Below are 25,861 nucleotides of genomic sequence, written 5' to 3' on the forward strand. Positions count from 1 at the left end.
TGGACAGGGAGGCCTGGCGTGCTGCAGTCCATGGGGTCGCAAAGAGTCAGACATGACTGAGTGACTGAGCTGAACTGAATTGATTTTCTTAGCACATGTTAGGTGCTTAATAATGCTTAATAAGGGGCTTCCCTGGTGGGCTTCCATGGTAGCTCAGCTGGGTAAAGAATCTACCTGTAATGCAGGAGAGCCTGGTTGAATTCCTGGGTCAGGAAGATCCCCTAGAGAAGGGATAGGCTACCCACCCTAGTATTCTTGGGCTTTCCTGGTGGCTCAGTCAAGAATTTGCCTGCAGTGCGGGAGACCTGGGTTTGATCCCTGGATGGGAAGATTCCCTGGAGGAGGGCATGGAAACCCACTCCAGTATTCTTGCCTGGAAAATTCCATGGACAAAGGAGCCTGGTAGGCTACAGTCCATGGGGTTGCAAACAGTCAGACACAACTGAGTGACTAAGTACAAGCATAATGCTTAATAAAACAAGAAATGAGTATTTTAGGGATTTCTAAGCATTTGGTACATAATGATAAGCCATAAAATAATCAAATATCTGAAAGAAAAAAGTGAAACACATACAGTTACTGACAGGTATAACTGCTAACAGTTCATATTACAGCATTGGTATTAACAGTGTCCAAGACAATTTGATGAAAAACATGAGAGGGAAAAATGGTAACTTAGTAGAGGAGTTCACTTCTTTCACAGAAGTAGGGTGATTTTCTTTTTCATTGTTTGTAACTGTAAAATTTCAAAAATCCAAGTTACACTATTCTCGTTATTTCAGAATTGCCATACTAATACTAACATTTGACCCCTAATTCTAATAAAATATAATACAATTAATAGAGTAAAAATAGCAAGATCTTTCTTTAATATTTAAAACACATTTAGACTTTGACAATGATAAACAGCTGTAACCTGAAGCCTTGGGATAATTTGTTTACTACTCGGCAAGTTAATTTCCTAATTGGTAAAAGAAAAGAGGTTAGATTAGATAATCTCTAAAGGAAATTTCCTCTTCCATTTCTGATGGAAATGCACCTCATCATGGAGACCCTCAGGGACTGTACTTTGAAAGTGAAAGTGTCAGACGCTTAGTCGCGTCCAACTCTTTTCAACCCCATGGACTGCAGGCTGCCAGGCTCCTCTGTCCATGGAATTTTCCAGGCAAGACTAATGGAGTGGGCTGCCATTCCCTTCTCCAGGGGATCTTCCTGGCCCAGGTTGGTTAAACCCAGGTCTCTGGCATTGCAGGCAGATTCTTCACTGTCTCAGTTACCAGGGAAAATAAAAGTAAACTTTTTGACAAACAATTTCCTTTTTAATATAGCTTATTTAATTATTCTTTTAGCGAGCTCAACAAAGCAGTCATAACTTTTGTAATTAATTTTAAACACTTTCATACCCATCAGAGGTTTAATTTTTTCACAAAGTTGTATCATCAATGTATCTGAGAATTTCTAAAAATTGATTGTATAACCAGCATATCATGGCATTATTTATTTTCCTCCTTTAGATGCCTGTATTTTGAGAAATACTCTAAATTCTTACCTCTAAGAGATAGGGCTCCATTTGATCCAAGGTTTTTCCAAGATGCTTATCTGGATCTAAACCTGCCAAGAAAGGTCAAATATTTTTTACGTAACTATTAAACTGGAGGTTTAAGAACACATTTCCATTCCCTTGGTTCCTCTTTGCCTAGTGTATATGTATTTTAAGTTGCTCTGATCCTAAAGCAAAATTTACTTTGCTAGTATTTATTTTTCTATTCCCTTTGGGTAACTGCTTTTCTTGCTCCTGAAAAATAAGTTTCATTCCAATTCATTTTAACTGCACTTCATCACTACCAGATCCATTGTTTCAATCCCTTTTTCATTTTTGAGGAACTGTAATTAGGATAAGAAAAAAAACTATCATTTCAAAGATATGAAATTTAAATCCAAGGCATTTTAATTATTATAATTTGTTTTTACTTATGGAGAAAACAGTGAGAATTTTTCTGACACACCTATTTTGTATAAATTTCAAACTTATTTGGAGAATAATAGTAGAAAACAAGAGAGTGGTAGACTGTAAGCCTATATAATTAATTCACTTAATAAGATATGAACAGAAATATTACCAAATTAAATGACAGCTTATTTTAATAACCGCTTGTGTGACAAGTGTTTTCTAAGAAAAAAAGAAACACTCTGAAAAATCATTACAGTACCAGTAGCATGTGCATAATCTCTGATGAAAGTGTTCCAACTGATAATAGCAGAGTTTATGTGAGTGATGGGGTATAGGTAGATAACTGTGGACAACATGAACTCTTCCTACATTCCAAAACTAATCTTCCAAGGGAAAAAAAACACATGCCACAATTCAGCTATGAAATGAATGAACTCATTTTAGATATTTACAGCCATAATATTTGTAGCAGCTTAAGTTTATTTAAATATGTTATTTTTACATTTAATTGGTTTAAAACATTTAGCTCACTGAGTATACAAACTGAGTAACAATTTTCTGCTTCTAGGTGGCTGCCTGTTTTGGTAACATGATATTTGTTATAATCACATACAGAATAATAAAAGGGAAGTCAGATAAAGATTAAGGATTCCTATACAGTAAAGGCAAAGCAAACAACTCAAACTAGTAGCACTAGGTAGACTGAGTCAACTCCCTTCCTCGCACCCTTATTCTTGTGGTGTATTCATTAAACGCAAAATTTCAGCTGGCTAGGTAAACACATTGATGAAGTAATAACTGACTTATTCTAGTCTCTATTCATGTAGACCACTTTTCAAAGTTTAAAATAAATAAGTAAATGAAATATTTTGAGAGAAACACCTATGTAATCATCATTCAGATTTAATAAACATTAATATCTTGCCATATTTCCTCCACAACTTCAAGAAATAAACACCACCAACATAATAGAATTTCACAGTATATCTACCCCTAATTAATCTATTTTCCCTAGTCTTTCAACATGAATAATCACTTTTATCAAGTATTTCCTAACTATGCTTTTATAATTTTATTACAAGTGTATATATCCAAAACAGTATTTGATGTTGTTCATGTATATCAAATTTTAATATTAATGATAACTTGTTTTTTTCCAGTTCCCATTGTTAATGAGAGCTTTATTTGTATTGATTACTGTGGCTCTGGTCCATCCATCTTTACTATTCTATTTCATTATGGAGTTTACATGTCCATTTTCCAGTAGGGGGACAGCTGGGCAATGACTTATTTCTAATGTCTGTTTTTCTACTAGGAAGAACTTTCTATGCTGCAGTATATATGCATTTATGTAAAATTACCATGATAATATAGAAAAACTATTATATAATTGCTATTATATATATATATATATATATATACATATATATATATATGTAATCTTCAAGTCTACTATATATTGCCAAATTGCTCTCCAAACAAGTATTGTTACTTTCTACTTTCACCATCAAGGAAATAAATCCCTAGTTCCCATAATATGAAAAGAGTTTAATATCAGATTTTTCATCTTTGCCAATCTGATATACATAGACATATAAAAAATGTTTTGGATATTTGTATTAATTTTACCTCATGATTACTATTAAAAATAAGCACTTTTCCATATTTCATTGCCCATTCATTCAGGTTATCATTTCTGTGAACTGCTTATTAAAATCATTTGGTTTTTTAAATGCTGTTTTACCTTTTATTTGATGATTCATTGTTCTTGATATATTCTGAATGCTAATTCTTCATCATTATGGGCACAGTAAATATTTTTCTAACCAGTGGCTTGTTATTACACTTTTCTATTGGGGGAAGGTCTTTTGATAAACATAAAAAATTTAACCTTATAGTAGCAAAAATAATTGTTACTTAAAAATGTTTTTCCTTTGTATTGTAATAAATTCTTTCCTTCCCCAAGGAAATAATGTGAGGAAATAATATATTTTCCTTTCAAAGTTTTAAAACTTTGTATTCACATTTAGATATTCAACATATGTAGAATTTACTTTCAGTTATCATAGCTGGAGTGTTAAAATTTTATCTCTTATTTATGGGTAAAGTATTGTTTATGGAATCCTTTCCCTACCTCTGCCAAACACAGCATCTCCATCAATTCAGTTCACTCTCTCAGTCGTGCCTGACTCTTTGCCACCCTATGGACTGTAGCCTACCAGGTTTCTCGGGTCCATTGGATTTCCCAGGCAAGAGTACTGGAGTGGGTTGCCATTTCCTTCCCCAGGGGATCTTCCAGACCCAGGAATCGAACCCAGGGCTCCTGCATTGCATGCAAACGCTTTACCCTCTGAACCACCAGGGAAGCCCATGTTACTCCATTCAAGGAGTAAGCGTCTTTTAATTTCATGGTTGCATCACCATCGTTAGTGATTTTGGAGCCCAGAAAAACAAAGTCAGCCACCATTTCCACATCTATTTTCTATGAAGTGATGGGACTGGATGCCATGGTTTTCGTTTTCTGAATGTTGAGCTTTAAGCCAACTTTTTCACTCTCTTCTTTCACTTTCATCAAGAGGCTCTTTAGTTCTTCTTCACTTTCTGCCATTAGGGTGGTGTTATCGATATATCTGAGATTATTGATACTTCTCCCGGAAATCTTGATTCCAGCTTGTGCTTCTTCCAGCCTAGTGTTTCTCATGATGTACTCTGCATATAAGTTAAATAAACAGGGTGACAAAATACAGCCTTGACGTACTAGAGGTTCCAATTTGGAACCAGTCTGTCGTTCCTTGTCCAGTTCTAAGTGTTGCTTCCTGACCTGCATACAGGTTTCTCAAGAAGCAGGTCAGGTGGTCTGGTATTCCCATCTCCAGAATTTTCCACAGTTTATTGTGACCCACACAGTCAAAGGTTTTAGCATAGTCAAGAAAGCAGAAATAGATGTTTTTCTGGAGCTTTCTAGCTTTTTCAATGATCCAGCAGATGTTGGCAATTTGATCTCTGGTTACTCTGCCTTTTCTAAAACCAGCTTGAACATCTGGAAGTTCACGGTTCACGTATGGCTGAAGCCTGGCTTGGAGAATTTTGAGCATTACTTTACTAGTGTGTGAGATGAGTGCAATTGTGCAGTAGTTTGAGCTTCTTTGGCATTGCCTTTCTTTGGGATTGGAATGAAAACTGACCTTTTCCAGTCCTGTGGACACTGCTGAGTTTTCCAAATTTGCTGACATATTGAATTCAGCACTTTCATAGCATCATCTTTTAGGATTTGTATGCATCTCCGTACATATGCAAATTTGTCATGCTGCCTATAACTTACTTTAAAATATTTTGCAAAACCAATGAAATATACAAGTGTCTGTCTTAGTCTGAACTGGAGTGGGTTGCAATGCCCTCCTCCAGGGGATCTTCCCAACCCAGGGGTTGAACCCAGGCCTGCATTTCAGGTGGATTTTTTTAAGGCCTTGAGCCACCAGGGAAGTCCCAGAGATGGTTAGTTGGCAGCCAAAGGACTCTAATCAGAAGCCATAACTCCAGAGGCTATAACTTCTAGTGTTAACAATTATATTTATCCTAGTTCATCAAGAGAAAGTTTGTTAATTAACACCTGCTAGAAAAGATTTTTCCTTGTGAAATTTATTTTAAATTTTATATTTTTATTTATTTTGGGCTGTGCTGGGTCTTGGCTGTTTTACACAGCCTTTCTCTAGTTATAGCAAGAGGGGCTACTCATTGTTGCAGTGCTCGGGCTTCTCACTGTGGTGGCTTCCCTTGTTGATGAGCACAGGCTCTAGGTGTGTGGGCTTCAGTAATTGTAGCATGCAGGTTCAGAAGTTGTAGCATGTGGGTTTAGTTGCTCTGGCATGGGGAATCTCCCCAGACCTAGGACTGAACCCATGTCTCCTGCATTAGCAGGCAGATTCTAATCCACTGCATCACCAGTGGACATATTTTTAAAATATGTAAGTTATATAGTACTATGTGCAAGACACTATGTGCAAGTGCTTTAATGAATTCTCATAGTGCAATAAGTGGTATTATTATGGCCCCTTTTAACATACAAGAAAATTGAGGCACAGAGAAGCTTAGTGACTCGAAGATCACCCACTACCAACAGATAAACATCAAGATTCAAATGTAGGCAATCTGGCTGTACAGTCCAGGCTTTCAATTGCCAGACTATAGTGTTTTACTAAATTGGGTTAAGGATGTTGACATCTATACTTCATTGGCTAAGATTTCTTTGCTGTTTTCATGATTATACTTAAACTCTGATGTTATATAGCATGAAAGACACCAAATTTTATACATATTTTGTACATATCTACTGAGCTGTGTTCTCTAACATCTTCACCAATTATCGATATTATTAAATTTAAGACTTTTGCTATTTGGATACAAAAATATTTATTTCCTAGGTATTTTTAATTGTGTACCTTTCAAAGAAGACTCTTGAGAGTCCCTTGGACTTCAGGGAAATCAAACCAGTCAATCCTAAGGGAAATCAACCCTGAATATTCATTGGAAGGATGGATGCCTTATGTCAGAAAGTGAAGAAGAACTAAAGAGCCTCTTGATGAAAGTCAAAGAGGAGAGTGAAAAAGTTGGCTTAAAGCCCAACATTCAGAAAACTAAGATCATGGCATCTGATCCCATCACTTCATGCCAAATAGATGGGGAAACAGTGGAAACTATGGCTGATTTTATTTTTCTGGGCTCCAAAATCACTGCAGATGGTGTTTGCAGCCATGAAATTAAAAGACGCTTACTCCTTGGAAGGAAAGTTATGACCAACCTAGATAGCATATTAAAAAGCAGAGACATTACTTTGCCAACAAAGGTCCGTCTGGTCAAGGTTATGGTTTTTCCAGTGAACATGTATAGATGTGAGAGTTGGATTATAAAGAAAGCTGAGCACCGAAGAATTGATGCTTTTGAACTGTGGTGTTGGAGAAGACTCTTAAAAGTCCCTTGGACTGCAAGGAGATCCAACCAGTCCACCCTAAAGGAGATCAGTCCTGGGTGTTCAGTGGAAGGACTGATGTTGAAGCTGAAACTCCAATACTTTGGCCACCTGATGCGAAGAGCTGACTCATTTCAAAAGACCCTGATGCTGGGAAAGATTGAGGGCAGGAGGAGAAGGGGACGACAGAGGATGAGATGGTTGTATGGCATCACCAACTCAATGGACATGGGTTTGGGTGGACTCCGGGAGTTGGTGATGGACAGGGAGACCTGGCATGCTGAGGTTCACGGGGTCGCAAAGAGTCAGCCATGACTGAGTGACTGAACTGAACTGAACTGATGCTGAAGCTGAAGCTCCAATACATTGGCCACCTGATGCAGAGCCAACTCTGTGGAAAAGACCCTGATGCTGGGAAGGATTGAGGGCAGGAGAAGGGGATGACAAGGGATGAGATGGTTGGATGGCATCACTGACTCAATGGACATGAGTTTGAGCAAGTTCCAGGAAATGGTGAAGGACAGGGAAGCCTGATGTACTGCAGTACAGGGGTCACACAGAGTCGGACACAACTGAGTCACTGAACAACTCTTGTATGTAAGAGTAAATGGGAGATGGAGAGTAAAAAAGTCACCTTAAAACTAAATATTAAAATAACTAAGATCATGGCATCCAGCCCCATTACTTCACGGCAAATAGAAGGAGAAAGGGTGGAAGCAGTGACAGATTTCTTCTTCTTGGGCTCTAAAATTACTGTGGATCGTGACTGCAGCCATGAAAACAGAAGTGGTTGGTTCTTGGCAGGAAAGCTATGACAAACATAGACAGTGTGTTAAAAAGCAAAGATATCACTTTGCTGACAAAGGTTTATATAGTCAAGGCTATGGTCTTTCCAGTAGCTGTGTACAGATGTGAGAGTTGGACCATAAAGAAGGTAGAGTGCCGAAGAATAGATGCTTTCAAACTGTAGTGCTAGAGAAGACTCCAGAGAGTCCCTTGGACAGCAAGGAGATCAAACAGTCAATCCTAAAGGAAATCAACCCTAAATACTTATTGGAAGCACTGATGCTGAAGCTGAAGCCCCAATACTTTGGCCACCTGATGAGAACAGATGACTTATTGGAAAAGTCCCGGATGCTGGGAAAGACTGAAGGCAGGAGGAAAAAAGGTAACAGGATGAGTTGGTTGGATGGCATCACTGATGCAATGGACATGAACCTCAGCAAACTCCAGGAGATGATGAGGGACAAGGAAGCCTGGCATGCTACAGTCCATGTGGTTGCAAAGAGTTGGACACTAACTGGTGACTGAATACCAACTCCTGTATGATTGCAGTGGAACATGTTTTTCAGAAATTTGCAGCCAGATTTATAATTTTTATTTTTTACTGTGAAATGACTCTTCATATTCTTCGACCATTTTTCTAATAGACTACTCATCATCTTTTCTTAATAATACTGAAACATCTCCAAACAAAGTCTATTTATTTCATGAATTCACATAGGGTAGAAGACTTTACTGGTGACTGGTCTTTTACTTTAAATAGATTTCATCACATATTTGGCAACTTGGGAAGTTTCATCAAGGTGCCAGTTTTTTGCTGATTTTACTATTTTTTCCAACTTTCAATTTCATAAACTTTACTCTTAGTTTTATTACTTCCTTGCTTCTATTTACATTTATTCAGTAGTTTATCTATTCTAGATTCTTGATTTGAACATTTGATTCATTTATATTTACATATTTCTTATTTTTTAAATAGATTTAAAATACCAATTTAGCTGTATCCCCAAAGATTTGAAAGTGGTGCATTTGTTGTCATTCAGTTGTCAATATTTTGTCACATTTATTGTTACTTAAGATTACTCATGTGTCAAACATGTTTGTTTACTTCTACTACTTTTTCCTTTTAATTTGACTGCATATGGTCAAGACTATATCTTTATACAATAATTCTTCAAAATTTGTTAAAGTTCCTTCATGACTTAGATAATTAAATATTATAAATGCCCCATCTGTGCTTGGAAAGTGGATCTGTTGAGAGCAAGTTCAGTTCAGTCACTCAGTTGTGTCCGACTCTTTGTGACCCTATGGACTGCAGCATGCCAGGCTTCCCTGTTCATCACTAACTCTTGGAGCTTGTCTCAAACTCATGTTCATCAGTCAGTGATGCCATCCAACCATCTCATCCTCTGTCATCCCCTTCTCCTCCTGCCTTCAGTCTTTCCCAGCATCAGGGTCTTTTCCAATGAGTCAGTTCTTCAACTTCAGCATCAGTCCTTCCAGTGAATATTCAGGACTGATTTCCTTTAGGATGGAGTGGCTGGATCTCCTTGCTGTCCAAGGGTCTCTCAAGAGTCTTCTTCAATACCACAGTTCAAAAGCATCAATTCTTCGGCACTCATCTTTCTTTATAGTCCAACTCTCACATCTATACATGACTACTGGAAAAACCATAGCTTTGACTAGATGGGCCTTTGTTGGCAAAGTAACGTCTCTGCTTTTTAATATGCTGTCTAGGTTAGTCCTAGCTTTTCTTTCAAGGAGCAAGCATCTTCTAATTTCATGGATGCAGTCACCATCTGCAGTGATTTTGGAGCCCAGAAAATAAAGTCAGCCACGGTTTCCACTGTTTCCCCATCTATTTGGCAAGAAGTGATGGGACCAGATGCCATGATCTTAGTTTTGCAAAATAAGATTTTATACTTAAACACACAAAATCGTGACCTTAATTGTTAAGTCTGCTGTTCAAATCTATGACCTTACTAATATTTCATATACATGAACTATTATTTAAAATAGAGAGGTGGTATAACCTCTCAGTACTATCTTGCTCTTAATAGTTTGCTATAATTCTGTCAGTTTTGTTTTATACACTTGATACGTAAGTTGTTACATACAAATTCATAATTTCTAAAACTTTTGAGAGTATTATTCCTTTATCAAGAAGTGGTAGGCTTTTCATCTCCACATATGACTTTTATCATACATTCTATTTATCAACATTATAATATCAGCTTTCTTTTGTTAATATTTTTCTCATTTACACATAACCAGGGTTTGAAAATTTTTATTTTATCTTATAAATACAAGTTCACAGAATTGAGCTTAAATATTTTATTTTTATATTCTACATTTTTTTTTCTGGACCCGTTTCTGTCACTTTATTGTGGACTTCTTGTTATATAAACTTTATATATCATTTTTCTTTTGCTATTTTCTGCCTCATACCAAAAAAAAAAAAAAAAAAAAAAAAAGATCAAAACAGTGTTTTGTCTGTTTTCTCGGCTGATTAGAAAGCTGTTTACTGGACTTCTACTCTTTCAGTAATCACTGGTAATTTTTAACACACATTCAAAACCACAGAAAAGTTTTAGTCACTCAGTCATGTCCAGCTTTTTGTGACCTCCATAGACTACAGCCCTCCAGACTCCTTTGTCCATGAAACTGTCTAGGCAGAATACTGGAGTGGCTATCCATTCCCTTTTCCAGGGGATCTTTCCGACCTACGGATTGCCTTCTGGATGAGTTATCTTTTTCTGCTTCACTCATTCTCTCTTTGACTTGGTTCATCTAGAGTTTATTCTGCCCACTGAATATTTTGTTTTTTAAATGACTATATGTCACTGCCAAAATTTCTAATTGTTTACTTTTCACATCATACTGTTGCTGTTTCATTTTGAGCGATTTAGTTTTCAAACTGATTGCTTTTTCTTTAATGGATGCTTTATTTTTATCTTTTTCAGGTTCTCCCTCATAGAGGGCACTTCCAGTCTGTTTTCCCACAGGGCTATGATCATCCAATTACTTTTGCCTATTTCCTGACCCTTGGTAGTACAGCCTCACAACTTCAGTTCTGAACTATTTTGTATTCTGTTCATTCCTAATTCACAGTGATGTTTATAATGCTTTCAGTCTTTCATGACTGAATCTATGAATTTATGTTTTGTGTTCTCAATAAGGATCTGGGAGTAAATAAATGCCTATCTAAAATTCATAAAAAGTATTTTAAGAGCACATGGTTTTATATAGGTGGGCACTGAAAGATCAAATCCAGAGTCTTCCCATTTTCCTTGCAGTCTTTTAATTCACTGCAAAATCATCAGGCCCCAGGTCTGAACTATTAGAGAAATATCTGTTATATCTCATTTCAAAGATGGCTGTATTCCATGACATACCAGTAAAGTGATTTGGCTTGGCTTTAGATAAGACAGTCAGTAAAATATGTAAACATAAGTCACATTGGGAACATTTTATCCAGATGAACTCATATTCATCATAGAAGAATACTGTGGTAAAAATTAGTTGATTATTTCAAGATTTTCATGTATTCAGAAAAATATTTTCAATTTATTTATTCCCAGGATAAGCACTGAAAAGTCTATGGAGCTGAAACAATTAGAATAAATAAAACTTTAAAGCTTTTGGGGGGCAGTCCTAAGATGGCGGAGGAATAGGATGGGGAGACCACTTTCTCCCCCACAAATTCATCGAAAGATCATTTGAATGCTGAGCAAATACCATAAATCAACTTCTGAACACTCACGGAGGACACCAGGCACCCAGAAAGGCAGCCCATTGTCTTCAGAAGGAGGTAGGACAAAATATAAAAGATAAAAAGAGAGACAAAAGAGTTAGGGACAGAGACCCATCCTGGGGAGGGAGTCTTAAAAGAGGAGAAGTTTCCAAACACCAGGAAACCCTCTCACTGGCGGGTCTGTGGGGAGTTTTGGAATCTCAGAGCACAACATAACCGGGAGGGAAAAATAAATAAATAAAACCCACAGAGTATGCGCTTAACTGCAACTCCTAGTGGAGAAGTAGCCTAGACACTCGCATCCGCCACCAGAAAGCAGGGGCTGAACAGGGCGGCGCGGGCTGCAGTGCTTAGGGTAAGGACCAGGCCTGAATGCCCTGAGGGCAATCTGAGGGAGCTAACAAGAGATAGCAACCCAAACTGTGGGATAGCCAGAGAGGGAAAAAAAAAAAGAGGGGAGAGAGAGAGAACTATCCCACAAAAAGCTCTAACCTAAGGCACTGCTGGGCTGCTCACAGAATAAAAGGACTGAGCGAATACCAGAGGAGAGTTAGCTGGCTGTGGACCCACCTATCCCCCACTGGAGACAGGGAGGCAGGCGGGTGACGGTCAGAGCCTGAAGGCAAGGGGTAAACTTGGCCCCAGAGACAGCATCCCCTACCAAACTGCAAGCAGGCTCCCAGTTGATAACCAAGTCTTCCTGGGATCCTGGACAGTTGACATTCATCAGGAGGGTCGCAGCCAGGGATCAGCGCCCCAGAAGAGACAACGGCACACCTGAGACGGCGTTCCCGCTGCACACCCAGGACACCAAGTGGCTGGGAAGAGTACTCCTGCTACGCTCCTGGCCGCCTGAGCTGCTCAGATCTGGGACGGGCACAAAACGCAGGCCCAACTGAGTTTGTGCCTTTGTGGAGTACCTGAGAACCTGAACCTGAATGGCATAGATCTGGGAAGTGCATGCAAGCCAGGGCCCACTTTAGACAGTTCCCTGGCAGAGCAACCTGGAGTCTGACCAGTGTAGACCGGAAAAGTACACACGCCATGAGTGGGGGCAAACCCAGTGTGATCCAGACACCATGAGCACTCCCCACACACACCAGTGATATTTGTATGCAGTGTTCCTCCCTCCCCGCAGCACAACTGAGCAAGTGAGCCTAAATAAATTACCACCTTCGCCCCCTTGTGTCAAGGTGGAAGTTAGATACTGAAGAGATTTGCAAACAGAGGAGGCCAAAATAAAGAAAGAAGAGGCAACAGCTTTGGAAGTGCAGGTGCAACAGATTAAAACACTTGTAATTAGCACTGGCTACATTGGAAGGGACCTATAGACCTTGAGAAGAAGTATAAGGTGGAACAAGGAACTATATGAAATTGAATTGACCATACACTGCCCACAACAGCACCAGAGATATTCCTAGACATATTTTACTATTATCATTTTAAAATTTAAAAAATTTTTATGTTCTTTATTACTCCTTTAATTTTCATTTTTAAACCTACTATATTACCTTGGGGAAAAAAAGACCCTATTTTTAAAGCAAATTTCATATTTTTTATATAACTTTGGTGATTTTTTTTTCTAATATTGTATTTTTGAGAGTCTAACATCTACTCTAAATTTTTAATCTTTGCTTTTTGGTATTTGTTATCAATTGTGTACCTTTAAGAAACCAAAATCAGTACCCATTTTAACTTAGGAATGTGATTACTATCTTGACTGATCTCTCCCTTTTGACTCTCCTTTTTCTCTCCCAGGTCCCCTCTATTTCCTCCCTCACCCTTCTCTTCTCTACGTAACTCTGTGAATCTCTTTGGGTGTTTGGGCTATAGAGGAAACCTAGTGAACTGACCACAGGCTAGATTGGTCTCTCTCGTTTTGACTGCCCCTAATCTCCTCTTGGTCACCTGTATCTCCTTCCTCCCTCTTCTCTTCTCTATGGAACTCCATGAACCTCTCTGAGTGTTCCAGACTGTGGACACAAATAGGGAATTGATTACTGGCTAGACTGGTCTCTCCCTTTGGATTCCCCCTATTCTTCTCCTGGTCACCTCTATCTCCCTCCTCTCTTCTTTTCATGTAACTCTGTGAACATCTCTGGGTATCCCTCATTATGGAGAAACTTATCATCATTAACCTAGATGTTTTATCACTGAAGCTGTAAGGATGGAGAAGTCTTGAGGCTACTATAAGAATAAGACTAAAAGCCAGAAGCAGGAGGCCTAAATCCAAAACTTGAGAACACCAGAAAACTCCTGACTATAGGGACCATCAAACGACAAAATCTCAACCAAAAGCCTCCATACCCACACTGAAACCAAGCTCCACCCAAGAGCCAACAAGTTCCAGAGCGAGACATACTATGCTAATCCTCCAACAAAGCGTGAACATAACCCTGAGCACAAAAATACAGGTGGCCAAAAGTCACACCAAACCCATAGACACCTTAAAACTCACTACTGGACACTTCATTGCACTCCAGAGAGAAGAAATCCAGCTCCATCAACCAGAACACCGACGCAAGCTTCCCTAACCAGGAAACCTTGACAAGTCACTCATCCACACTACCCACAGGGAGGAACCTCCACAATAGAGAGGAACCAAAAACTGCCAGAATACAGAAAGGCCACCCCAAACACAGCAATTTAAATAAGATGAAAAGGCAGAGAAATACTCAGCAGGTAAAGGAACACTTAAATGCCCACCAAACCAAAGAGAAGAAGATACGGAGTCTACCTGAAAAAGAATTCAGAATAATGATAGTAAAAATGATCCAAAATCTTGAAAACAAAATGGAGTTACAGAAAATAGCCTCGGGACAAGGATTGAGAAGATGCGAGAAAAGTTTAACAAGAACCTAGAAGAAATAAAAAAGAATAAATTAATAATGAATAATGCAATCCTGCTGCTAAGTTGCTTCAGTCATGTCCGACTCTGTGCGACCCCATAGATGGCAGCCCACCAGGCTCCCCAGTCCCTGGGAATTTCCAGGCAAGAACACTGGAGTGGGTAGCCATTGCCTTCTCTGGAATAACGCAGTAACTGAGATCAAAAACACTATGGAGGGAACCAACAGTAGAATAACTAAGGCAGAAGATAGGATAAGTGAGGTGCAAGATAGAATGGTGAAAATAAATGAAGCAGAAAGAAAAAAAGAATTAAAAGAAATGAAGACAACCTCAGAGACCTCTGGGACTAGTCAAAAAACCCAACATTCGAATCATAGGAGTCCAAGAAGAAGAAGACAAAAAGAAAGGCCATGAAAAAATATTTGAGAAGATAATAGCTGAAGACTTCCCTAAAAAGGGAAGGAAATAGCCACTCAAGTCCAAGAAACCCAGAGAGTCCCAAACAGGGTAAACTCAAGATGAAACATCCCAAGACACATATTAATCAAATTAACAAACACAAAGAACAAATATTAAAAGCAGCAAGGGGAAAACAACAAATACCCACAAGAGGATCCCCTAAGGATAACAGCTGATCTTTCAATAGAAACTCTTCAGGCCAGAAGGGAAGGGCAGGACATACTTAAAGTGAGGAAAGAGAAAAACCTTCAACCCAGATTACTGTACCAGCAAGAATCTCATTCAAATATGAAGGAGAAATCAAAAGCTTTACAGACAAGCAAAACTGAGAGAATTCAGCACCACAAAACCAGCTCTTCAACAAATGCTAAAGGATCTTCTCTAGACAGGAAATACAGAAAAGGTGTACAAACTCAAACCCAAAACAACAAAGTAAATGGCAACAGGATCATACTTATCAACAATTACATTAAATGTAAGTGGGTTGAATGCCCCAACCAAAAGACAAAGACTGGCTGAATGGATACAAAAACAAGACCCCTATATATGCTCTCTCCAAGAGACTTTAGTGGGAGACTTTAGTACCCCACTCACACCTATGGGTAGATCAACTAAACAGAAAATTAACAGGGAAATATAAACTTTAAATGATACAGTGGACCTGTTAGATCTAATTGATATCTATAGGACATTTCACCATAAAACAATGAACTTCACCTTTTTCTCCGTATGTGCATACGGAACCTTCTCCAGGCAGATCACATCCTGGGCCATAAATCTAGCCTTGGTAAATTCAAAACAATTGAAATCACCTCAAGCATCTTTTCTGACCACAATGCGGTAAGATTATATGTCAACTACAGGAAAAAAAACTATTAAAACTACAAACAAATGGAAACTAAACAACACAGATCAGAATAACCAAAAAATAACAGAAGAAATTAGGGGGAAAAAAAAAGTCTAAATAGGCATAGAAATGAACAAAAATGAAAATAGAACAACCCAAAATCTATGGGATTCAGTAAAAGCAGTACTCTGGGGAAGGTTCATAGTAATACAGGGTTACCTCAAGAAACAGGAGAGAAAACAAATAATAACCTAACTCTACACCTAAAGCAACTAGAAAAGGAAGAAATGAAGAACCCCAGGGTTGGTAGAAAGAAATAAATCATAAAAATGAGGGCAGAGATATATGCAAAAGAACAAAAGCCCAGGACCAGATGGCTTCACAGCTGAACTCTACCAAAAATTTTGAGAAGAGTTAACACCTATCCTATTCAAACTCTTCCAGAAAATTGCAGAGGAAGGTAAACTTCCAAACTCATTCTATGAGGCCACCATCACCATATTACCAAAACCAGACAAAGATGCCACAAAAGAAGAAAACTACAGACCAACATCACTGATGAACATAGACGCAAAAATCCTTAACAAAATTCTAGCAGACAGAATCCAACAACACATTAAAAAGATCATACATCATGACCAAGTGGGCTCTATCCTAGGGATGCAAGGATTCTTTAATATTCACACATCAATCAATGTAATACACCACATTAACAAATTGAAAGATAAAAACCATATGATTATCTCAATAGATGCAGAGAAAGCCTTTGACAATATTCAACATCCATTTATGATAAAAACCCTCCAGAAAGCAGGAATAGAAGGAACATATCTCAGCATAATAAAAGCTATATATGACAAACCCTCGGCAAACATTATCCTCAATGGTGAAAAATTGAAAGCATTTCCCCTAAAGTCAGGAAAAAGACAAGGGTGCCCACTCTCACCACTACTATTCAACATAGTTTTGGAAGTTTTGGCCACAGCAGAGCAATCAGAGCAGAAAAAGAAACAAAAGGAATCCAGATAGGAAAAGAAGAAGTAAAACTCACTATTTGCAGATGACATGATCCTCTACATAGAAAACCCCAAAGACTCCAACAGAAAATTACTAGAGCTAATCAATGAATACAATAAGTTGCAGGATACAAAATTAACACACAGAAATCCCCTGAATTCCTATACACTAACAATGAGAAAACAGAAAGAGAAATTAAGGGAACAATTCCATTCACCACCAACAAAAAGAATAAAATATTTAGGAATAAATCTACCTAAGAAACAAAAGACCTACATATAGAAAACTATAAAACACTGATGAAAGAAATCAAAGATGACACAAATGGAGAAACACACCATGTTCATGGACTGGAAGAATCAATATAGTGAAAATGAATATACTGCTCAAAGCAATCTATAGATTCAATGCAATCCCTATCAAGCTACCAATGGTATTTTTCAGAGCATTAGAACAAATAATTTCACAATTTGTCTGGATTTACAAAAAACTTCGAATAGCCAAAGCAATCTTGAGAAAGAAGAATGGAACTGGAGGAATCAACCTGCCTGACTTCAGGCTATACTACACAGCTACAGTCATCAAGACACTATGGTACTGGCACAAAGACAGAAACATAGATCAGTGGAACAAAATAGAAAGCCCAGAGATAAGTCCACGCACCTATGGACACCTTATCTTTGACAGAGGAGGCAAGAATATCCAATGGAGAAAAGACAATCTCTTTAACAAGTGGTGCTGGGAAAACTGGTCAACCACGTGTAAAAGAATGAAACCAGAACACTTTCTAACACCATACACAAAAATAAACTCAAAATGGATTAAGGATCTAAATGTAAGACCAGAAACTATAAAACTGCTAGAGGAAAACATAGGCAAAACACTCTCTGATATGAATCACAGCAGGAACTTCTATGACCCACCTCCCAGAGTAATGGAAACAGAAGCAAAAATAAACAAATGGGACCTAATTAAACTTAAAAGTTTTTGCACAATGAAGGAAACTATAAGCAAGGTGAAAAGACAGTCTTCAGAATGGGAGAAAATAGTAGCAAACAAAGCAACAGACAAAGGATTAATCTCAAAAATATACAAACAACTCCTGCAGCTCAATTCCAGAAAAATAAGCAAGGCAATCAAAAAATGGGCCAAAGAACTAAACAGACATTTCTCCAAAGAAGACATACAGATGGCTCACAAACACATGGAAAGATGCTCAACATCACTCATTATCAGAGAAATGCAAATCCAAACCACAATGAGGTACCATCTCATGCCAGTTAGAATGACTGCCATCGAAAAGTCTACAAACAATAAATGCTGGAGAGGGTGTGGAGAAAAGGGAACCCTTTTACACTGTTGGTGGGAATGCAAACTAGTACAGCCACTATGGAGAAGAGTGTGGAGATTCCTTAAAAAACTGGAAATAGAACTGCCATATGACCCAGCAATCCCACTGCTGGGCATACACACTGAGAAATCTAGAATTGAAAGAGACATGTGTACCCCAATGTTTATCACAGCACTGTTTACAATAGACTAGAACATGGAAGCCACCTAGAAGCCCTTCGGCAGATGAATGGATAAGAAAGCTGGGGTACATATACACAATGGAATATTACTCAGCTATTAAAAAGAATGTATTTGAGTCAGTTGCAATGAGGTGGAGGAAACTGGAGCCTACTACACAGAGTGAAATAAAGCAGAAAGAAAAACATCAATATAGTATACTAACGCATATATATGGAATTTAGAAAGATGGTAATGATTACCCTATATGTGAGACAGCAAAAGAGGCACGGATGTAAAGAACAGACTCTTGGACTCTGTGGGAGAAGGCAATAGTGGGATGATTTTTGAGAGAATAGCACTGAAACATGTGTATTATCATATATGAAACAGATTGCCAGTCCAGGTTCAATGAATGAGGCAGGGTGATCAGGGCTGGTGCATGGGCATGACCCTGAGGGATGGGATGGGAAGGGAGGTGGGAGGGAGTGTCAGAATTGGGAACACATATACACCTATGGCTGATTCATGTGAATTTATGGCAAAAACCACCACAATATTGTAAAGTAATTAGTTTCCAATTAAAAAAAAAAGCTTTAAAGTTTTAAGGAAGATTTTAAAATATTTTTCTGAAACACATTACATATCATTTCACTAGGAAAAATAGCTAAAATAAAAGCAGTACATTTTTTCTCAGAGCTAATAATGAAATAATCTGAATGTGTAAGTCTTTATAATTTGGTAATAGGGTCTACATTGTGTTTGGTGAGGATGGTAGGCGCTATTTCCAGCCACAGTCTGATGATTTTTCACACAGGGCACACCAATCAGTAATGACACTTCACATACACACATCAATAGATTATTCCAATGGACATGTAATCCCAAGGAAACATGAGGCCTGAGAAACAAACAGTTTTGACACACTGTCAATTTATCAGAGATTGTCTGGTGCTTTGGTAGGCATCCTTGGCCTACCAAATGATTTAACAATTTTTATTATATCTCATGAGATGATACTATTTAAATAGACTAAATTTCATTTCCAAAAAATATCTAAGTTTTAATAATGAAACAACTTGTCTAGATTTCACACAATAGTGTACATATTTATCTCAATCTTTCTACTTCAAGTCAACACTATATATAATACACATTTGTTACTGTGGTTGGTAATGTCTACTCAAGTCCTTTTCTCCTGATGCTTGTTACTCAGCCCAAGTGCAATCTGTCTTTCCTTTCATTTCTCTGTTCATTATAAAGTGACAAATTACTGGGGATCTCATGATCACTACCCATAAGACATGCACTTCAAATTGTTTTTATAAAATATTTTCTTGGATTAGATCCAGAGATCCCTAGCAATTCAAGCTCCCGACCTTGAGAAATCAATGGCCTAAAGCCACCATGATCTCTGAGATCGCTTTTAAATTGGTATACCACTACATGTGCGATGATGATAGTCGGGGATGTGGTAGGAAGATTATTCATACTACCCTGGAATATACTCAGATATGGAACTTTTCTCAAGAAATTTTTTACTGCCTGAAACACTGATGTTTCCATAAATACTAAACTATATGCAAATGAAAACTCTTTGTAACTTATTTTTATAAATATAATAAATGAATATTTAATTTTCTTACACTTACACATTTTTTTCACAAGTTTCTCCATTTAGAAACATCTTAGCATTGTATGTACAATCTTTATGATATTTAATTTCTCTAAATGGAAGAAGACAGTTATTAAGATAATTTTAAAACAAGGATCTGGAGAGACAGATCACTTCAACATAAAAAAACAAACCTGTTAATTTATCTATAATTATGAAGCTCAAAGATGTTAATCTTTATCTCATGTATTTTGGTTTTGGTATTTTTTTAACTAGATGATATGCACAGAGAATTCTGACATTTAAGATCCTTCATAAGTGAGAATGGAAGGGCAGGGTCCTATTAGTATCAATAAAATATACTTACCACTGGATTTATGCTTTAAGCTCTTTAGAGAGAAATATTTTAAATAATAAAGTCAATGTTTGAGCTAACATTTAACATAAAGCTTAACAAAATAAATAACTTCTTAGTTTAATTTACATGTATTATCAACAAGAATTCATTTATATTTCTAAGCTCAGCTAAAGAAAGATGCTAATACACCAATATATTTGCTCTCAAATGACTCTACTATATAGAACCATTTTAGAATATATGAATATATAACAATACCTCAGTAATTTTAAGATCCATCAATATATTCATTCTATTTTCAATTTTTAAGCAGTAGGCATTTAACTGGTAAGTGTAGCCAGCCCAAAGTCATAATCTTCTCTTACTTTGAATAAATGCTAGTATCTAGACCCAATACAATTTCAATATAATTTGAAATGTCTATCCTAATCTTTGTAATTTCATCATTCCCGTTTTATTTTATACAATGTTAGAAACCTTTGAGGGACTGTGAAAAGACTATGAAAAAGCCACAATGGCTCATGGGCTTTTTCAATGCAATTCAACTTTATCTAAAAGCTTCAGCTTATGCTAGTTTTTGGGAAAAAAAAAAGTTTCTTTTTCAGATTCACTCAATTTAGGTGTCTCTTCTCTAGTGAAGGCTGGGTCATGAAAGGACATAAACTGTGCTTCACCAAAACCCTAATAGTCTGTTCAATTTACCTCCTGAATCAGTCAGTTGTGGAATGTGTTTCAGTGTTTCTAGTTCCCTTATGAAAACCTTTATAATCATTGAGATAGTAATATTTAACAACATTTATATAAATGCAAACATCAAAAATATTAATATTAATAAAAATGAAAGTGAAAATGAAATTTACTCAGTCATGCCCAACTCTTTGTGACCCCATGGAGTATACAGTCCATGGAATTCTCTAGGCCAGAATACTGGAGTGGGTGGCCTTCCCCTTCTCCAGGGGATCTTCCCGACCCAGGAATTGAACTGGGGTCTCCTGCATTGCAGGGAGATTCTCTACCAACTGAGCTATCAGGGAAGCCCAATATTAATAAAGATTACTACAATCCATAAGACCCAGGATGATGCTATACTTAAAGTACATTTTAACTCAAATACATAAATAAGTTAAAGTTATTAACAAAATTTTCTCAAAAGTGGAGAAAAATTTACCATAAATCCTGACACCTAAGCATTTATTCATGTATTATAGACATTCCTTGATGGAAGCTGGGTGGATGAATAAACCCACAATAAGACCTAGGCATTGGATAACTCCATGCAGAATTAAGAAATTAATTAGGAGGAAGAGCCATAATTTGCAGAGCTGACATCTATTTTACTTTACTTGCATGTATCAATGGGAAGCAATTACAATTCAATTAAAATATTCAATTTTATTACTTTACTGACTGACCTTGAAGTTAATGCCTGTTTTATTTAATTGCATCATCTATGAATAAATGTTAACCCTACAATGTTATGCCCCATTATTTTCAATGCATTTTTCAACTTCTCAACTGAATTATATCAGTCAATTTATTGTCTACTGTCATGAGAGCAAGTGGAGGTTTATTTCTTTGCGACAGCCCAATATATGAGAGAAACATTACAAAATGTTTGATAATGCTATTTTTAACAGAGTCAAGCAAAATGAATTGTGTTCTCATCTCAACTTTTGTACCCTAGGCTTCTACTGTAAAATCAGTAGGTGATATTAGAAAAGGTATAATCACTCTGAGAATCAATTTATAGTCTGACTGTAATTCTTGATAAATATCATTGCAGGCAGAAACGGAACATCCTGTATATCTTCAGAAGTTAAACATACACACACACACACCCTTACTAATCTCTTCCTATTTTTACCAGGCTCTCTGGCTATCAGAATAAGTGGATTTCATCTAAAAAGCTCTAATGTTTTTGTTAGGGCTTCCCTAGTGTCTCAGTGGTAAAGAATCTACCTGCAATGCAGGAGAGGACGGGTTTGGTCCCAAGGGCTGGAAGATCCCTGGAAGAGGAAATGGCAGACCACTCCAGTATTCTTGCCTGGAAAATCTCACGGACAGAGGAGCCTGGTGGGCTTCAGCTCATGAGGTCTCAAAAGTCAGATACAACTTAGTGACTGAACCACCATCACCATGAATTTTTTTGTTCCCAGACTTCAATTGAGCATACTAGTATCCTACAATTGAGAATTCAATTAATGAAATCACTATATTCATGTCAAAAAGAACAAATAAGAAGACTGATTATGCGATCTCTAAAGCAAAAATTAGCTCACATGTTTTGAAAGTTGACTATTTGGAGAAGGATCTTATTTCAATTTCCAGATTTTCCATTTCTACAATTAGATTACTAAAAGCATAGTTGTCTTAGAGGGTATGTTAGGATTCATCACAACATGTAACTTCTTTCTGAAATCTATGAACTTGTAGCTTATTTCAATGTATGTAATATAAAGGAGACTCAGATACTTAATGGATTCACTTTTGAGATCCATAGAACCCATGAATTGAATGATAAAAAAATCATGTTAAATATAATTATGCAGTTAATGATAATCAATACTGATGATAGCCTAAATGGTCCTTTGTCTATTTTTAAAATACTATAAAGTTTTAATATATAAAAACTGAGTAAAAAGTGAAAGATATGCAAATTAAAGAAATTTTTAAAGTGAGGATTTGAAATACTTATTAAAAATATTTAAGATATTTAACATAAATATCTTCCTAATTTTTCATATTAATTTTTGACATAATGAAAACTGGAAAGTGAAAGAAGCCTGATAATGAGTAGAGACTGCTTAAAGGGGTGAAAGTTGAAGTTAAAAAAGCAGACAAAAGCCAAATCCTATGGATGTTTGTGTTTAATTTTAAAGAGTTTATACTTGAATGTAAGGTCAGAGAGAAGACAGAGGAATTCTAAGCTGAAGATGGCATGATTCAATTTAACCTTTAGAAAGACCACTCTAGCTTCAGTCAAATTCATTGAGAGAAAACAAGACTGACGGTAAGAAGGCAAATAAAGGAACTGCTGCAATAATTAGTGAGGCAGGATCTAAGAGACAAAAGCAATAGGTACGGAAGGAAGGGAACAGATTTGAGAGCAACATATAGTAGGCAGCATACATATTACTTGCTGATGAATTGGGTCTGGGGAATAATACAGGAAAAAGAAAAGGCAAAGATAGGGACTGTCTTAAGATGGCAGAGGAATAGGATGGGGAGACCACTTTCTCCCCCACAAATTCATCAAAAGAACACTTGAATGTTGAGCAAATACCACAAAACAACTTCTGAATGTTGGCAGAGGACACCAGGCACCCAGAAAGGCAGCCATTGTCTTCTAAAGGAGGTAGGACAAAATAAAAAAGATAAAAAGAGAGACAAAAGAGTTAGGGATGGACCCGTCCCAGGTGGGAGTACTAAAAGAGGGTAAGTTTCCAAATACCAGGAAACCCTCTTACCGGCGGGTTTGTGGGGAGTTTTGGAATCTCAAAGGGCAACATAACCAGGAGGAAAAATAAATAAATAAAACCCATAGATTACTTGCCTAATGGCAACTCCCAGCAGAGAAGTAGCACAGATGCTTGCGTCTGCCACCAGCAAGCTGGGGCTGAACAGGGAGGCACGGGCTGCATTGCTCAGGGTAAGGACCAGGTCTGAATGCCCTGAGGGCTATCTGAGGGAGCTAATGTGAGACAGCAACCCAAACTCAGAAAGAGAGAGAGAGACAAAAAAAAAAAAAAAAAAAGAGAGAGAGAGAAATTTCTCATGAAAAGCCCTAATCTAAGACACTGCAGGGCCTGCTCACAGAACAAAGGACTGAGCCAATACCAGAGGAGATAGGTTGCAGACCAGCCCATCCCCCGCCAGAGACAGGAAGGCGGGGGGGGGGGGGGGGTGGGTGGGTGGTGGCAGAGAGAGCTGGAAAAGGGTAATCTTGGCCCCAGAGACGGCATCCTCTACCAAACTGTGAGCAGGCTCCTAGTTGCTAACCAAGTCTTCCTGGGATCCTGGACAGCTGACGTCCACCAGGAGGGTCGCAGCCAGAGATCAGCTCCTGAGAAGAGACACACGGGACACCTGAGACAACACTCCCACTGTGCACCAAGGAAAGCAGTGGCTGGGAGAGGAGAGGCGATGAGAAGCACCACACCTGGGGAGAGTGCGCCTACCAAGCACCTGGCCGCCTGAGCTGCTCGGACCTGGGATAGGCACAAAATGCAGGCGCAACTGGGTCTGTGCTTTCGTGGAGTATCTGAGAACCTGAACCTGAGTGGCTTATACCTGGGAAGTGCATGCAACACAGGGCCCACTTTAGACAGTTCCCCTGCAGAGCAAACTGGAGCCTGAGCTGTGTAGACTGGGAAAGCACACACGCCATGAGTGGGGGCAAACCCAGTGTGTTCCAGACATGCGGGCACTCCCCACACAACCAGTGATGTTTGCAGTGTTCCTCGCTCCCCACAGCACGACTGAACAAGTGAGCCTAAATAAGTGTCCACCTCACTCCCTTGGGTCAGGGCAGAAATCAGACACTGAAGAGACTTGCAAACAGAGGAAGCCAAAATAAACAGAGGGAACCGCTTTGAAAGTCACAGGTGCAACAGATTAAACCCTGTAGTTAGCACCGACTACACTGGAAGGGAAGGGGCCTATAGATATTGAGAAGTATAAGCTGGAACAAGGAACTATCTGAAACTGAACTGACCCCACACTGCCCACAACAGCTCCAAAGAAATTCCTAGATATATTTTATTATTATTTTTTTTAATTTTAAAAATGTTTTTAAATTCTTAAAAAAATTTTAGTCCTCTATTACTCCTTTCATTTTCATTTTTATAACCTACTATTACCTTGCAAAAAAAAGACCCTATTTTTAAAGCAAATTTCATATATATATTTTATAACTTTTGTGATTTCATTTTGTTTTTTTAGTATTGTATTTTTGAGAGTCTAACCTCTATTCTAGATTTTTAACCTTTGCTTTTTGGTATTTGTTATCAATTTTGTACCTTTAAGAATCCAATCTTCAGTATCCATTTTTACTTAGGAGTGTGACTACTGCTTGATTGCCTCTCCCACTTATGACTCTCCTTTTCTCCCCTAGGTCACCTCTATCTCCTCCCTCCCCCTTCTCTTCCCTACCCAATTCTGTGAATCTCTTTGGGTATTTTGGGCTGTGGAGAACACTTAGGGAACTGATTACTGGCTAGATCTGTGTCTCTCCTCTTGACCACCCCCCCTCTTCTCCTTCTGGTCACTGCGATCTCCTTCCTCTCTCTTCTCTTCTCTGTGGAACTCCATGAATGTCTCTGGGTGTTCCAGGCTGTGGAAAGCACATAGGGATTTGATTACTGGCTAGATTGCTCTCACCCCTTTGGATCCCCCCTCTTCTACTCCTGGCCACCTCTACCTCCCTCCTCCCTATCCTCTTCTTCATGTAACTCAGCAAACCTTTCTGGGTGTCCCTTGTTGTGGAGAATTTTGCTCCATTAACCTAAATGTTTTATCATTGGTGCTGTATGGATGGAGAAGTCTTGAGACTACTGTAAGAATAAGACTGAAAACCAGAGGCAGGAGGCTCAAGTTCAAAACCTGAGAACACCAGAGAACTCCTTACTTAAGGGAACATTTATCGATAAGAGTATATCCAAAAGCCTCCATACCTACACTGAAACCGAGTTCCACCCAAGAGCCAACAAGTTCCAAAGCAAGACATATCACACAAATTCTCCAGCAACGCAGG

General features: G+C 38.0%; 1 protein-coding gene across 1 annotated transcript in view; it reads right to left on the reverse strand.

Moving 5' to 3' along the window:
- The window catches only part of DPH6 (diphthamine biosynthesis 6), a 195,740-nt gene that overhangs the window by 42,299 nt on the left and 127,580 nt on the right, over window positions 1–25,861 (reverse strand). Inside the window, exon 6 of the mRNA XM_065940945.1 lies at window positions 1,550–1,611. Within this exon, the coding sequence (XP_065797017.1) occupies window positions 1,550–1,611 (62 nt within the window). The remainder of the gene's footprint in view (window positions 1–1,549; window positions 1,612–25,861) is intronic.

Source organism: Muntiacus reevesi, chromosome 7, assembly GCF_963930625.1.
Source record: "Muntiacus reevesi chromosome 7, mMunRee1.1, whole genome shotgun sequence".
In the NCBI taxonomy this organism is placed as follows: Eukaryota; Metazoa; Chordata; class Mammalia; order Artiodactyla; family Cervidae; genus Muntiacus; species Muntiacus reevesi.